Genomic DNA, 14187 nt, shown 5'->3' on the forward strand with positions numbered 1-14187 from the left:
TTTAGGTAAGGATCTGATCCATTGTTTGACAGTTGCTCTACTCTTCTGAGAAGTTCAATAGAAGGGAACACACAGTATTAGTATATTCTGTTCATACTAATACTTCCTTTTCCCAAATTTTAAAGATGTTTTTAACCCACATCATTCTAATTGCTAATATAATAGCCACAATTTTTGTATCCTTTTTGTATTCACATGAAGTATCCTGGTTTTCTGGATCATTTTATTTAAATATATGTGAACTTGAAAGAAAGTATCTTCCCATCCTGAATCATTGATTCAGTAATACACAAAAATGAAAATGAATGATTGTAAACTTTCCTCTAGTAGGCAACTGGAACACAATGGACATGTCTACAAATTTATTTTTCTTTTACCAACCCACATGAGATATGGCAAAGAGCAAAGGTTAACCAATACTAGGTTACTCTCAAAATAGTATCACATTTTTAGAATATGTGAACTACCAATGGGTTGGACTAAGTAAGCCATGCTTTTTGATTTCCAGATATATATTTCAAATTTACTATGTTTACTTACCCAGAGAAAAGTTTTGTAAAAATTCGGTTTTTTTTCTACATCCACTTTAACTCATATCCACAATGGAAAAGAAAAGAAATGGTAAAAACTTTTAAGTTCATTTATCTCCTAATACAAACCCATTTGAACATGTTCGTGATATTTTTTATAATACTTTTGCCAGTTGAAATGTACATATATGCAAAAGTAGACTTTTAAGAGGTCTCATTTGTTGCCGGTTTTATCCTAAGGATTTATTGTCTACAGATGAAATAAAAACAGCCCCAGGTAGTCCTAAAATCCATTGACCAGGCAGGGCATCACTGGTAATGCATAATGCCATAGTGGATTCACAGAAATTCCACTAGGAGATACTATCGACTCATGGTTTGTCTTGGAAATGGCTAATAGAGGAAGATGAGTCAGTCTGACCCTAATGCACTCTGATGTACAAGTCTACTTGTAGCACTCGTATGTTCCCTTTCCGGGCATGCCTCTAATCCTAGGTCAGCTAGAGGTCACGATCATGTTCCTCCCTTGGCTTGTCATTGCAGAGAGCACACAGAAAGCACGGCACACAAGAGCACTCGCCACAGCAAACTCCCACCTCCTGGGCCCTGGCTCAGAGTGCTGTGTTGTCGCCCTCGGAGTCCGCTCCTGGGGGCTGCTCCCGGGGTGCTTTCTTGCTGGTGGCCCGCTCGGGCACCTGGAAGCCCCATGGCCCTCCGGACTGGCTCTCGCTGCTGCTGACACTGTGGCCCGGCTCAGAGTCCTCCTCGCTGTCCCCACCTGCCCCCACCGATGCCGACTCCACACTGCCCTCCTCCTCCTCCTCAGGGACCTCAAGGCCTGCTGGCTCCTCCTCAAGGACCTGCTCACTCTCCTCTCCTGCTTCCTCCACCCTGGGCTCTTCCTCCAGCTCCTCAGGGGGCTCCTCTTTTCTCCCTTTGACCTCCTTGACCTCTTGAACGATGGGCCGCCTTCTGGCCAGGAAGATGTTTTTCCGGGCCTTCTCCCCTTCTGACTCTGTGGACTCTGACTCTTCTGAAGACTCAGGAGTCGAGCTCTCTTCCTGCTCCGAAGGTGTCTCTGACTCCGACTCTTCAGTGGTCTCTGACTCGCTGAACTCGGATTCTTCCTCGCTGTACTCAGTGTAGTCACTGGATGACGACTCCTCTGACTCCACTGTGCTTTCCGTGGCTTCATCTTGGTCCAGAGTGAGTTTCAGATAATCTTTATCCACCTCCTCAAGGTGTCTCTGCCACTCTTCCCCCTCAAGTTCGGCGAGGCCCCTTTGGTCAGCGAGCCCTCTAACTTTCTTGAAAATCATTGGGAAGATCCTGGCTCTCTTCCATGTTGTGTACGTGGGTTTGGCTGGTGGTGGCTTCTCAATGGTGACCACTACTTCTTCCTCCTCACTAGGCTCTCTAACTTGGACTTTTGGTTTTCTAATTTTCTTTGCCTCTTCCTGAAAATCACGAAAATGCAATTGAACCGTCAGCGGGGGGATGGTTGTGATGTGACCTTGTCCCACACAGGTCAAGGAGGGATGACTCTGCAGGGTTATAACTAGGTTCAGAGAATAAGCACCCAGTTCTCCACGGTTCATCCCCACCGCATACAGATGGAAAGTATTTTGGCTTGTACTTTCTAATACTAAAAGCTGAGGTTTTCCAATTTTTTTTCTCATTCAGAGTTTATTTTACATCTTAGATCAAAGGAGAAAGAAGTAATCATCACCTCTCCTCTCTCCCTCCCTACACTTTAATAGTTTCATGTGTTTTCTTTATATAATCAGGAGATTATGATACTTTATCTGAATAGTTCATGTGATATTTTCTTACTTTTGAACAGGGTAAAGCTACAGTGACATTTATTTTGTTTTTGTTTTGGATAAATGTTCCAAGTAATAATTATAGGCAAAGTATATAAATGACTCATGTTAATTAAAACATGCATAACAGAATTCCATTAAACATATTGGTGGTAATATTTTGCTTCTGATAACTGTACTTTTCCATGATTTTTAGGTATGCCCGACAACGTGGGAACCAAAGTAACCATCGTTTTGCAAAATAGTTTTTATATATTTGATTATAATGTTAACTTTATTCTAGGCATTTAACATTTTATAGAAGGAAATAAATTTGCACAACAATTTCCTTCTACACACAAGGCAATGAAATGGTCCATTTTATTAAATTTCTACAGAAAAAGAGTAGTAAGTGAATAGGATTTCTGATTTTTGAAATTTTTGGCAGCCCGCTATTCAAATAGGGTTAAACATCATGGCATTACCTCTTCCTCCTCGTACTCCTCCTCGGCTTCACCAACTACCTCACCATACTCCTCTGGTCCAGCCGGTGGTAACAGACGGCGACGGCTTCCATATTGAGGCATCTCATACCTGAAACAGAAACTCACAGCCTTCAACATGTTTCCATGGGATCCTGGTAACCATGACTGAGCTCTGTTTTCTTCTTTGTCCTCATCATTCAGCACCTATTGTGCTCCTTGTCAACTAGTTACAAAACCATAGAGTGAGAAGTACAACCCGATGGCCAATGGTTTTTGCCATGATGGTATCCTAGAATTAATAGTAAAAAGAGGTTATTTTAGATTTAAGTTTTGGGAGAGACTGGTGTTTAGAGAAGAGCATATCATTCCTTAATTAGTTGAATTTAGAACAGGAAGTAGGTTCTTTGTAAAACACATAGCTTATTCGGGACATAACATCTCTATCTTTACAGTGAAGATCTGCTTCAAACATGGTCTGGAATGGTGTATACATTCCTCTTTTGATATACTTATTACTGCATTCTAAAGTATGTTTTCTTCTTAATTTCTCTTGGGCAAATCTTGAGGCTGACTTAGATAAAATGTTAAACATATGTCAGAAATGGTGAATTCAGGAATTGAGCAAATATGTTTGACTTCTATTTCTCATTTAAATAGTTTTGAATGATTTTACTGCATCATTAGCGTTGTAGTCAATATCAACAAACCAGAACTGAATATAGAAAAATGGATAAAACTTGATTGAAACTAAAAGTAGATACGTAATCCCTTTTAAAAGATGAAGTGACATTTATAACACAAATGCTAGTAATAATATTCAATAGCTCCTTATTACTCATAAAAAAAACACTGATACTGGATTAAAAAAATCTGAAGATGTACCCATGCTCATAACTGTAATAATCTTGTCCGTATTCCTGGCCAGGATCAATTCCAGACTCCATGGATAACTCCTGTTGTTCAGAAAGAGAAATTGCGTTTGAAAATAGATTCTTACCACATTTTAGATTGAACGAATTCAGATTTATTGCCAGACCTAGAATCCCATGACTCTCAGAACACTCCTGCCAAAAAACTTTAATTACATATGTTAGTCAAACATAATCAAAACTTCTTTTCTCTGGCTCTAACTATCTGACATGAAATATAGTTATGTCATTAGAACTGAGGGGGTAAAAAAGGTACTTTTTTTCTAATGCTGAATCTGTTAAAGTAACTTATCAGTAGACACTTCAAGTTGAAGTATGTATTATTAATAGACTTTAGCCTTGAGGAAATGATAAAAAGTTACCTTCCTGATAACAGCTTCATAGCACCCTGAGCGCTTCTCCTCATTACATTTATGAATCTCCTCATAATCATTTATATATTAAATGACATTAATTTGTGATACCTCTCAAGGATGTTTACATTTTAAAACATACTGCTAACTCTGAATTTAATTATTAAAAAATATATATATAGCAGAAGCCCCTTCAAGGTTTCCAGTTCTAAATTCTAAACACTACTGATTTGTCATTCTGCTCGTATAGAAAGTTGTTTTTCCTGAGCTATACACAAATAACTATATTTCCATTTTTAATTATATTTTAACATTTCAAGTAGGCTGAACTGCAAAAGTTAACCAAATGAATTGTGCAATGAAGTAAGAAAAGGGAGGGAGGAAAAAGTATCAGTACCCACAGGAAAATTGGTTGGTATTTATCCCTAAGGTCATCTATTATTTTGTTGGTCCAGATCTAGTAATAAGTCAGGGGAAAAAAAAGTCATTACAAAGTGGAATTCACAGCCTTCATGGTGGCTATTAGTTGCCCAAATTCTAATCAGAAAATGCGATAAAAAATAACAAGATGGCAACACTGGGCTCCATTTCTATGCCATGAATTTAGTTGCTGGCACTACTCCTGGTAGCGATCATGTTCTAGTAGTTACTGCTTGTCCTCTGCCTTTCACACCCTGCCCATTGCCACAGTCGGGTCTCCCATGTGCTCCTCTCTTGGATCTAATAACCTCCATTCACTTCCCCTATTTCCCTTGATGCTTCTTCATGTTACTACTCTCCGGTGACTTTGCAGCTTACAAATACTTCAGCGAAGGTGTTCAAATTCATGTTAAAACTGCTTCAGTTTAACCACCAGAATGGCTACAACAAACAGAAGGATCAGCAGTACCACGTTTTAGCAGGGACACGGAGCAACTGGACCTCTCAGACACTTTTGGAGACATTATAAATCCACCAACTCCAGTGGAAAATGTTTAGCAATAATACAAAAGTCAAATATATACACATCCTTTCACAAAAATTCAATATAGATCCATTTATATGCTACACATGAATGTGTACAATTGTGCACCAAAATATATCATTTGTAACAGCCAAAAACTGGAACCAAGGCACAAGCCCATGAAATACACACTACTGCATCACCCAATAACAGACTCTACCAAACAGAACAATGTGCAAAAGAAGTTAGGTGCAAATAGAACATATGATCCTATATATTCCTATTTACATAAACTTTGAAAACACATTAATGTGTGTCTTAGAAGCCAGGTGAAAAGTTTTCAATCAGTGGTAAAGCATACCTTGGATAAACCTCATTGGCTCCAGGACAAACAGAAACTAAAAGGACTGGCAATCACCAAACCACCCCTACAAAAAATATTGAAAGGGGGGGGGGGGTCCTCTAAGCAAAGAGGCTAAACGTAACAGACAATAAACAGTTAACAGTCACCTTACACGCAGTACAATGTCACTAAATTCATATCTTTCAATAGTTACTCTGAATGTAAATGGACTAAATGCCCCAATCAAAAGACATGACCCATCCATATTTATATGCAAGACACTCATTTTAGACCCAAAGACACCTCCAAATTGAAAGGGGGGGGAGATAATGGACACCAAAATCCTTATATCCGACAAATTAGATTTTAAACCAAAGACTGTAATAAGAGATGAGGAAGGACACTATATCCTACTTAAAGGGTCTATCCAACAAGAAGATCTAACAATTGTAAATATCTATGCCCCTAACATGGGAGCAGCCAATTATATAAGCCAATTAATAACAAAAGCAAAGAAACACTGACAATACAATAGTGAGGGACTTTAACACCCCCCTCACTGAAATGGACAGATCATCTAAGCAAAAGATCAACAAGGAAATAGGGGCTTTAAATGACACACTGGACCAGATGGACCTCACAGATATATTCAGAACATTCCCTCTCAAAGCAACAGAATACATATTCTTCTCTAGTGCAAATGGAACATTCTCCAGACTAGATCACATCCTGGGTCACAAATCAGGTCTGAACAGGTACCAAAAGATTGGGATCATTCCCTGCATATTTTCAGGCCAAGATACTTTGAAACTGGGACTCAATCACAACAGGAAAGTCAGAAAGAACGCAAATACATGGAGGCTAAAGAGCATCCTACTAAAGAATGAATGGGTCAACCAGGAAATTAAAGAACTAAAAAAATTCATGGAAACAAATGAAAACACAACTGTTCAAAATCTTTGGGATACAGCAAAGGCAGTCCTGAGAGGAAAGTATATAGCAATATAAGCCTTTCTCAAGAAACAAGAAAGGTCTCAAGTATACAACCTAACCCTACACCTAAAGGAGCTGGAGAAAGAACAGCAAATAAAGCCTAAACCCAGCAGGATAAGAGAAATAATAAAGATCAGAGCAGAAATCAATGAAATAGAAACCAAAGGAACAGGAGAACAGTTCAACGAAACTAGGAGCTGGTTCTTTGAAAGAATTAACAAGATTGATCAACCCCTGGCCAGACTTATCAAAAAGAAAAATGACCCAAATCAACAAAATCATGAATGAAAGAGGAGAGATCACAACCAACACCAAAGAAATAAACAATCATAAGAACATAATATGAGCAACTCTATGCCAGCAAATTAGATAACCTGGAAGAAATGGATGCATTCCTAGAGATGTATCAACTACCAAAACTGAACCAAGAAGAAGCAGAACACCTGAACAGACCCATAACCAGCAAGGAAATTGAAGCAGTCCTCAATCTCCCAACAAACAAGAGCCCAGGGCCAGATGGCTTCCCTGTGGAATTCTACCAAACGTTTAAAGAAGAATTTGTTCCAAAGATGGAAATGGGAGGAAAAGTTCCACACTTTTTATGAGGCCAGCATTACCCTGATCCCCAAGCCAGACGAAGACCCCCACCAAAAAGGAGAATTACAGATGAATATCTCTCCCTGATGAACATGGATGCCAAAATTCTCATCCAAATACTAGCCAATAGGATCCAACAGTACATTAAAAGGGTTATTCACCACGACCAAGTGGGATTGATTCCTGGGCTGCAAGTTTGGTCCAACATCCGCAAATCAATGTGATACAATACATTAATAAAAGAACGAGAACCCTATGATCCTCTCAATAGATGCAGAAAAGGCATTTCAGATACTACAGCATCCTTTCTTGATTAAAACACTTCAGAGTGTAGGCATAGAGGGTGCATACCTCAATATCATAAAAGCCATCTATGAAAAACCCACAGCGAACATCATTCTCAATGGGGAAAAACTGAGAGCTTTCCCCCTAAGGTCAGGAACACGGCAGGGATGTCCACTATCACCACTGCTGTTCAACATAGTATTAGAATCCTAGCCTCAGCAGTCAGACAACAAAAAGAAATAAAAGGCATCCAAATCAGCAAAGAAGAAGTCAAACTCTCACTCTTTGAACATGATATGCTTTATGTGGAAAACCCAAAAGACTCCACCCCAAAACTGCTAGAACTCATAAAGTGGCAGGATATAAAATCAATGCACAGAAATCAGTGGCATTTTTATACACCAACGAGACAGAAGAAAGAGAAATTAAGGATTAGTGGATCCCATTTACAATTGCACCAAAACCCTTAAGATACCTAGTTATAATTCTAACCAAAGAGGCAAAGGATCTGTACTCAGAAAACTATAGAACACTCACGAAAGAAATTGAGGAAGACACAAACGGAAAAACGTTCCATGCCCATGGATTGGAAAAACAAATATTGTGAAAAAGTCTATGCTACCTAGAGCAATCTACACATTCAGTGCAATCCCTATCAAAATACCATCCACTTTTTTCACAGAAATGGAACTAATAATCCTAAAATTTGTATGGAACCAGAAAAGACCCCGAATAGCCAGAGGAATGTTAAAAAAGAAAAGCAAAACTGGCGGCATCACAATTCCGGACTTCCAGCTCTATTACAAAGCTGTCATCATCAAGACAGTATGGTACTGGCACAAAAACAGACAGACAGATCAATGGAACAGAATAGAGAGCCCAGAAATGGACCCTCAACTCTATGGTCAACTAATCTTTGACAAAGCAGGAAAGAATGTCCAATGGAAAAAAGACAGTCTCTTCAACAAATGGTGCTGGGAAAATTGGACAGCCACATGCAGAAGAATGAAACTCGACCATTTCCTTACACCACACACAAAAATAGACTCCAAATGGTTGAAAGACCTCAATGTGAGACAGGAGTCCATCAAAATCCCAAAGGAGAACACAGGCAGCAACCTCTTCGACCTCAGCCGCAGCAACTTCTTCCTAGAAACATCGCCAAAGGCAAGGGAAGCAAAGGCAAAAATGAACTATTGGGACCTCATCAAGATAAACAGCTTTTGCACAGCAAAAGAAACAGTCAACAAAACCAAAAAACAACCAACAGAATGGGAAGAAGATATTTGCAAATGACATATCAGATAAAGGGCTAGTGTCCAAAATCTATAAAGAACTTACCAAACTCAACACCCAAAGAACAAATAATCCGATCAAGAAATGGGCAGAAGACATGAACAGACATTTTTCCAAAGAAGACATCCAAATGGCCAACAGACACATGAAAAAGTGCTCAACATCGCTCGGCATCAGGGAAATCCAAATCAAAACCTCAATGAGATACCACCTCACACCAGTCAGAATGGCTAAAATTAACAAGTCAGGAAACGACAGATGTTGGTGGGGATGCGGAGAAAGGGGAACCCTCCTACACTGTTGGTGGGAATGCAAGCTGGTGCAGCCACTCTGGAAAACAGTACGGAGTTCCTCAAAAAGTTGAAAATTGAGCTACCCTATGACCCAGCAAAAAAATACACACGTAGTGATCCGAAGGGGTACATGCACCCTAATGTTTATAGCAGCAATGTCCACAACAGTCAAACTATGGAAAGAGCCCAGATGTCCATCAACAGATGAATGGATAAAGAAGATGTGGTACATATAGATAGATAGATAGATAGATAGATAGATAGATAGATAGATAAACAGAATATTATGTAGTCATCACAAAAATGAAATCTTGCCATTTGCGACGACATGGATGGAACTAGAGGGTATTATGCTAAGCGAATAAAGTCAATCAGAGAAAGACAACTATTATATGATCTTGCTGATGTGAAATCTGAGAAACAAGGCAGAAGATTATAAGGGAAGAGAGGAAAAAATGAAACAAGAAAAAACCAGAGATGGAGACAAACCATAAGAGACTCTTCATCTCAGGAAACAAACTGAGGTTTGCTGGAGGGGAGCGGGGTGGGAGGGATGGGGTGGCTGGGTGATAGACATTGGGGAGGGTATGTGCTATGGTGAATGCTGTGAATTGTGTAAGACTGATGAATCACAGACCTGTACCCCTGAAACAAATAATACATTATATGTTAATAATAAAAAAATAATGTCAATGAAAAAAAAGGGGTGGAACAAAAAAATAACCACAAAAATCTCATTGGCTAAGATACTGCTACTGCGCAGTAAAGGTCTACATTTAGAAGAAAGTCCTGCCATTTGTGACAGCGTGGGTGGAATTTGAGGGTGTTATATTTAGTAAAACCAGACACATAAGACAAATACTGGATGTTATCAATTATATGTGGAATACAAACAAAATGTAAAACTCACAGAAATGGAGATTAGAAAAGTGGTTGTGAGGGGCTGGGAGTGAGGAAAGTAGGGAGACGTTGGTAAAACGGTATGAATCTTAATTATAAGATGAGAAAGTTCTGAGGATTGAATGTGTAACATGGTGACTGCAGTTGATACCACTGAATGTGTAATTGAAATCTGTTAAGTAAAAAAAAGGGGGAACTTAACCGTTCTCACCAAATAGCAAATCACCACAATGTATACTTTAAATATCCTACAATTTTGTTAATTATACTTCAACAAAGCTAACTTTTAAATATATATTTATTATTTTAATATATATTAAGTATATATATATATATATATATATATATATATATGTATGTATATTTCATTAAACTACTTATCTTAGGGGCAAGAAGCAGCAGCCAGGTGAGTGGTTAGGGAAAGGAGAAGTAATACCTGAGTGCCAACATGGAGAGGCTTCTGGAGAGCTAGTAGGGAGAGTGTACTTTGTAAAAATAAATCTAGCTGTGCATAATGATCTGTATACTTTTATGTCTGTAGGTCTATTTCAACAAAAAGTGTTCATTTACAGAAAGGGGGAGGGTGGGAAATGAGGTCAACAGAGAGCAATAAGAATTGGGACAAAGTTTAGTCTAAATTTAAGTTATTCAAACTAAGTTAACCAATATGTTTTTTCCTTTCTTATTGGTGGGCTTAGATTTTTGAGGCATCTAAAATTCAATGTGATTATATTGGTTTAAATGAAACAAACTGGTATCAGAACTAAAAGTTCGAAACTGCTTGACGAATGCATGCTTAATCTAATACATACGGAGACTGAGAAAAGACCACAAAATGATTCTAAATTTGAATCCTGAATGGCCATCGATGGAAGAATGGATAAAGACAATGTAGTACGTAAATACAGTGGAATATCATTCAGACTTAAAAAGGAAGGAAGTTGCTGCCATATGCAACAACATGGATGACCTTGAGGACATTATGCTAAGTGAAATAAAGCAGTCAGAGAAGGACAAATGCTGCATGATTCCATTGTGCAAGGTATATGAAATAGTCTTCTAGAAGCAGAAAATAGAATGATGTTGCTAGGGGATGGGGAGAGGGGGAAATGGGGTGCTGCTTTCAACTGATATAAAGTTGCAATCAAGCAGGTTGGAAAAGTTCTGAACATCTGTACCACACTGTGTTACTATAGTTAACCACACTGTATTATGCACTTAAAATTTGTTAAGAGGGAAGATCTCTAATTTTTGTTCTACAACAATTAAAAACAAAAAAGATTTTTAAGTTGAATCTTAATAACTTTTAGCAATAATGAAAAACAAATATCTATGGAAACATAATGCAACTGAGTGGATTTCAGATTTTAAGACTTAGAATCAATTTTCTTTACACACACACTTTTTTTTTTTCTCTTAAAGGGAGAATAAAGCTGAGCTTTTGGTAGTTACGATATATATCTGGTATCAGATGACTTTAAAAATACTATAGAAGGACAGAAGCAACTGGGAAGAAATTCAGGAAACTTAATCCTTCATTCAATTGGTCACTCTGTGGTCTGAGCTGGGTAGGAAGAGACGGAGGATGGTAGAAGGGAATAATCTGAAGGGTACCTCTTAGATTCTTCTACCATCCATTACTGAAGGCTAGAGCATCAATTATTCAGAAAAAGATAAATAAATCAATGGAGGAAGCACATGGTAACCATTAAGATTCCCCTGCTGCTCCATTCAGTCCCTGTTGCCACACATTTTTGCTGACTCCACAGAGAAGCCACGATTTTTTTATTATTACTAAGTTCAGTTAGCCAATGTATAGGATATTAGTTTTTGATGTGGTGTTCAATGTAAGCCAAGATTTAGTATCTGACAAAGAATAAACTATGTATGCTAATGCAAACAACAGCAACAACATGAGTACCAGTTACAGAATTTCTTCCTACCATGCTCCAGTTGCTGTGGTAGGAGCTTATACACTAAATATGACTGCCAAGATTTTATAAAAGATGAAAATGCTACTCAAGAGGGTGCATATCTTGACCAAAGTCTTGCATCCAGGAATTGGCATTTGGATTTTAAGTCCAACTTATCTGATTCAATAGTCTATGGAGATGCCTAAACAGAAATTTTTGCTAAAACTTTATAAAAGCTGAACATTCCTGCCCATCAACCTCCAAATTTTGGAGAGTAAATTCTAATCACAAAATGCCTCTCTCTAATAAAATTAAGATTCTCTTGTTTTTTTTTTTAAAAAGGAATACAACAAATAATTTTTAAGTGGAACTTATAAAATACTAAATCTGCCAAAAGGAAGAGACATTTAAAATTAACATTTTTTTAAAGTTAGCGTATGAGCATAAGTATGAATTATATGCATTTATTATATAATTCTGAATATCTTTTCCTCATTGCAGAAGAAAATGTCACAGGCACTTTGAAGTAGACATGTGCCCAAGGCTGTATATTTTCAATCACATGATTAAAGACTATTTATCACAACCCAGTTTCTGCCTTGCCTTATTTCAGTGCCGACACCAGCTTTCTTTCCTCAAACACTGCCTATTCCAAAGCTCATCTCAGGAATGGTTCTGATGAATCTAGATCCACTAATTCAAGTGACTGATCTGGTTCATAATTTGTCTCATTCAATGATAGCTTGCTTTCAATAGGAGCAAAGGTCTTATTTGTCTAACTCCTAGAGAATGAAGCTAAAAATTTGGAATTTCAGCTCCCGCAAGCAAGAGAGAAGTGATTTGCTTGCTTACTTATGTATTTGTTTCCACTTTAAACCACCCCTTCTCTGTCTTATAAAATCATGCCATGTGATTATGCTCTGCTGCGTGTAGGATGGGCCTTAACGTTACATAAAATATTGTGGTGACTCAGCAAGGTCGAAAAGAAAAAGAAAATTGATACCTCTGGTTTAAGAAGAGAAGGCCTCAGGAGTTGCTGTTGCTGCCAAAGGAAATTAAAATAGAAAAAGGTTTAGAAAATAATTCCGGTGGAAAAGGGAGATCATGATTGAAAAGAGAGGAAAAAAAGGCCACAGCTTAAAACCGGTTACCTTGGGATTATGAGTTATTATTCCTGTGATAGCCACCAATATTTTCACTATTGATGTTGGAATGTGAAATAAAGAATTAGTTTGCATTTCATCATTGTTTTAATTAACATCGAAGTTAATAACCTTTAATAAATGAAAACCTGTATAACTTTTTGGTTCAAACTTTTTTGTGTAAAAAGTTATTTACAATTTTAAAAGCATTTTGAGTGCCACAGGATCCTTTTGAATAAACTTAACTCTGTTTTAAATTGCCCCCTTTTTTTCTCCCCAGTCACATTAAATGTAATCAGGTTCCTTACTGAGAAGGTAGAGCACATAACATAATGATATAGTTGTAATATACTCATCATCATATTTAAGAAATGCTTCCCATTTTTCTTTTTACCAAAACCTGGGTTGCTTATAGTCAAGCATTGAGCATGCTTTTGGAAATTCTTTTGTGATCGGGGAAATTGTCCTTCCTTGGATTTTGCAGGGATCACTCCTTACTGCCTCTCACCCTCACCCATACTCAAAGGAAACATGGTGTCTGTTGGTCTGTTTCCTGATAATTTATCCTTTAAACACATGGGAACAAGAGACACAGTTCAAGTTTTGGTTTATCCACTCCTTGAGGGAATGGTTACACAACACAAATCTTACATGGGAATGACACTGGGAATGTGGGCATTGGAATTCCAGGAGACCATTCCAGTGGCAAACCAGCCATTGGAAATGGCCAGGAGAACAGCCATGTGACTGAAGGGAGGATCGATTTTCCATGACACAGCTGTGAGTGACTTTGTCTAGTTAAGGCATTCCTTTAAAGGAGAAGGAAGTTGAAGTTAGAGATAGTCTGATCCAATCTGTTAGCTATGATACCTGTCCCTGGAAACCAGTTATTCTTAAATGCATTCTTCTGGATTTCCAAATACATTAGGACTTGTTCATTCTAAACTAGTGGCCAGTCGGGTTGTGAGCTCACTTCACTGTCTTGACTGGGAAGCCGTCTGCTCAACTCAGCCACGGCACCACTTTCAGGACAGCTGGGCCAAATCCCACCGGCTAGAACGTCCACCACCTTCTCCACAGACCCAAGAGTCACATGAACACGATGGAGAAGCCAGAGATTTCTCATAGTCTGACTCTTGAAAACTCTTTAAGGTCTCAAGCTCTCATGTGTTAGGAAGGAGCTTTGGACTCTGGTAAAAGGGACAAAAGTCCCAGGTTGCTAGAGTAAGTTTCTAGCCTTAGGAAAAAAAAAATCTGGGCGAATGTCACAATACTGAGTAATAGCAATTCAGGAAACAATATATTTATCCTTGGAAAGGGGAGCATTTGATATTTGTTCACCCACTTAAAATCCCAGAACAAACCAGCAACAGGTATAAAAGA

At 38.2% G+C, this 14187-nt stretch overlaps 1 protein-coding gene across 7 annotated transcripts in view; it reads right to left on the reverse strand.

Moving 5' to 3' along the window:
* The window catches only part of PCDH15 (protocadherin related 15), a 1707782-nt gene that overhangs the window by 4645 nt on the left and 1688950 nt on the right, over nucleotides 1-14187 (reverse strand). For 6 of the 7 annotated variants that reach the window (XM_078077809.1, XM_078077807.1, XM_078077810.1 and 3 more), the window contains one exon: nucleotides 2818-2926. In XM_078077809.1, the coding sequence (XP_077933935.1) occupies nucleotides 2818-2926 (109 nt within the window). Of the gene's footprint in view, nucleotides 1-1141; nucleotides 1988-2817; nucleotides 2927-14187 lie in introns of those variants that run through there. The other variant, XM_078077813.1, reaches the window with a different exon arrangement.

This window comes from Halichoerus grypus, chromosome 7 (assembly GCF_964656455.1).
Source record: "Halichoerus grypus chromosome 7, mHalGry1.hap1.1, whole genome shotgun sequence".
In the NCBI taxonomy this organism is placed as follows: domain Eukaryota; kingdom Metazoa; phylum Chordata; class Mammalia; order Carnivora; family Phocidae; genus Halichoerus; species Halichoerus grypus.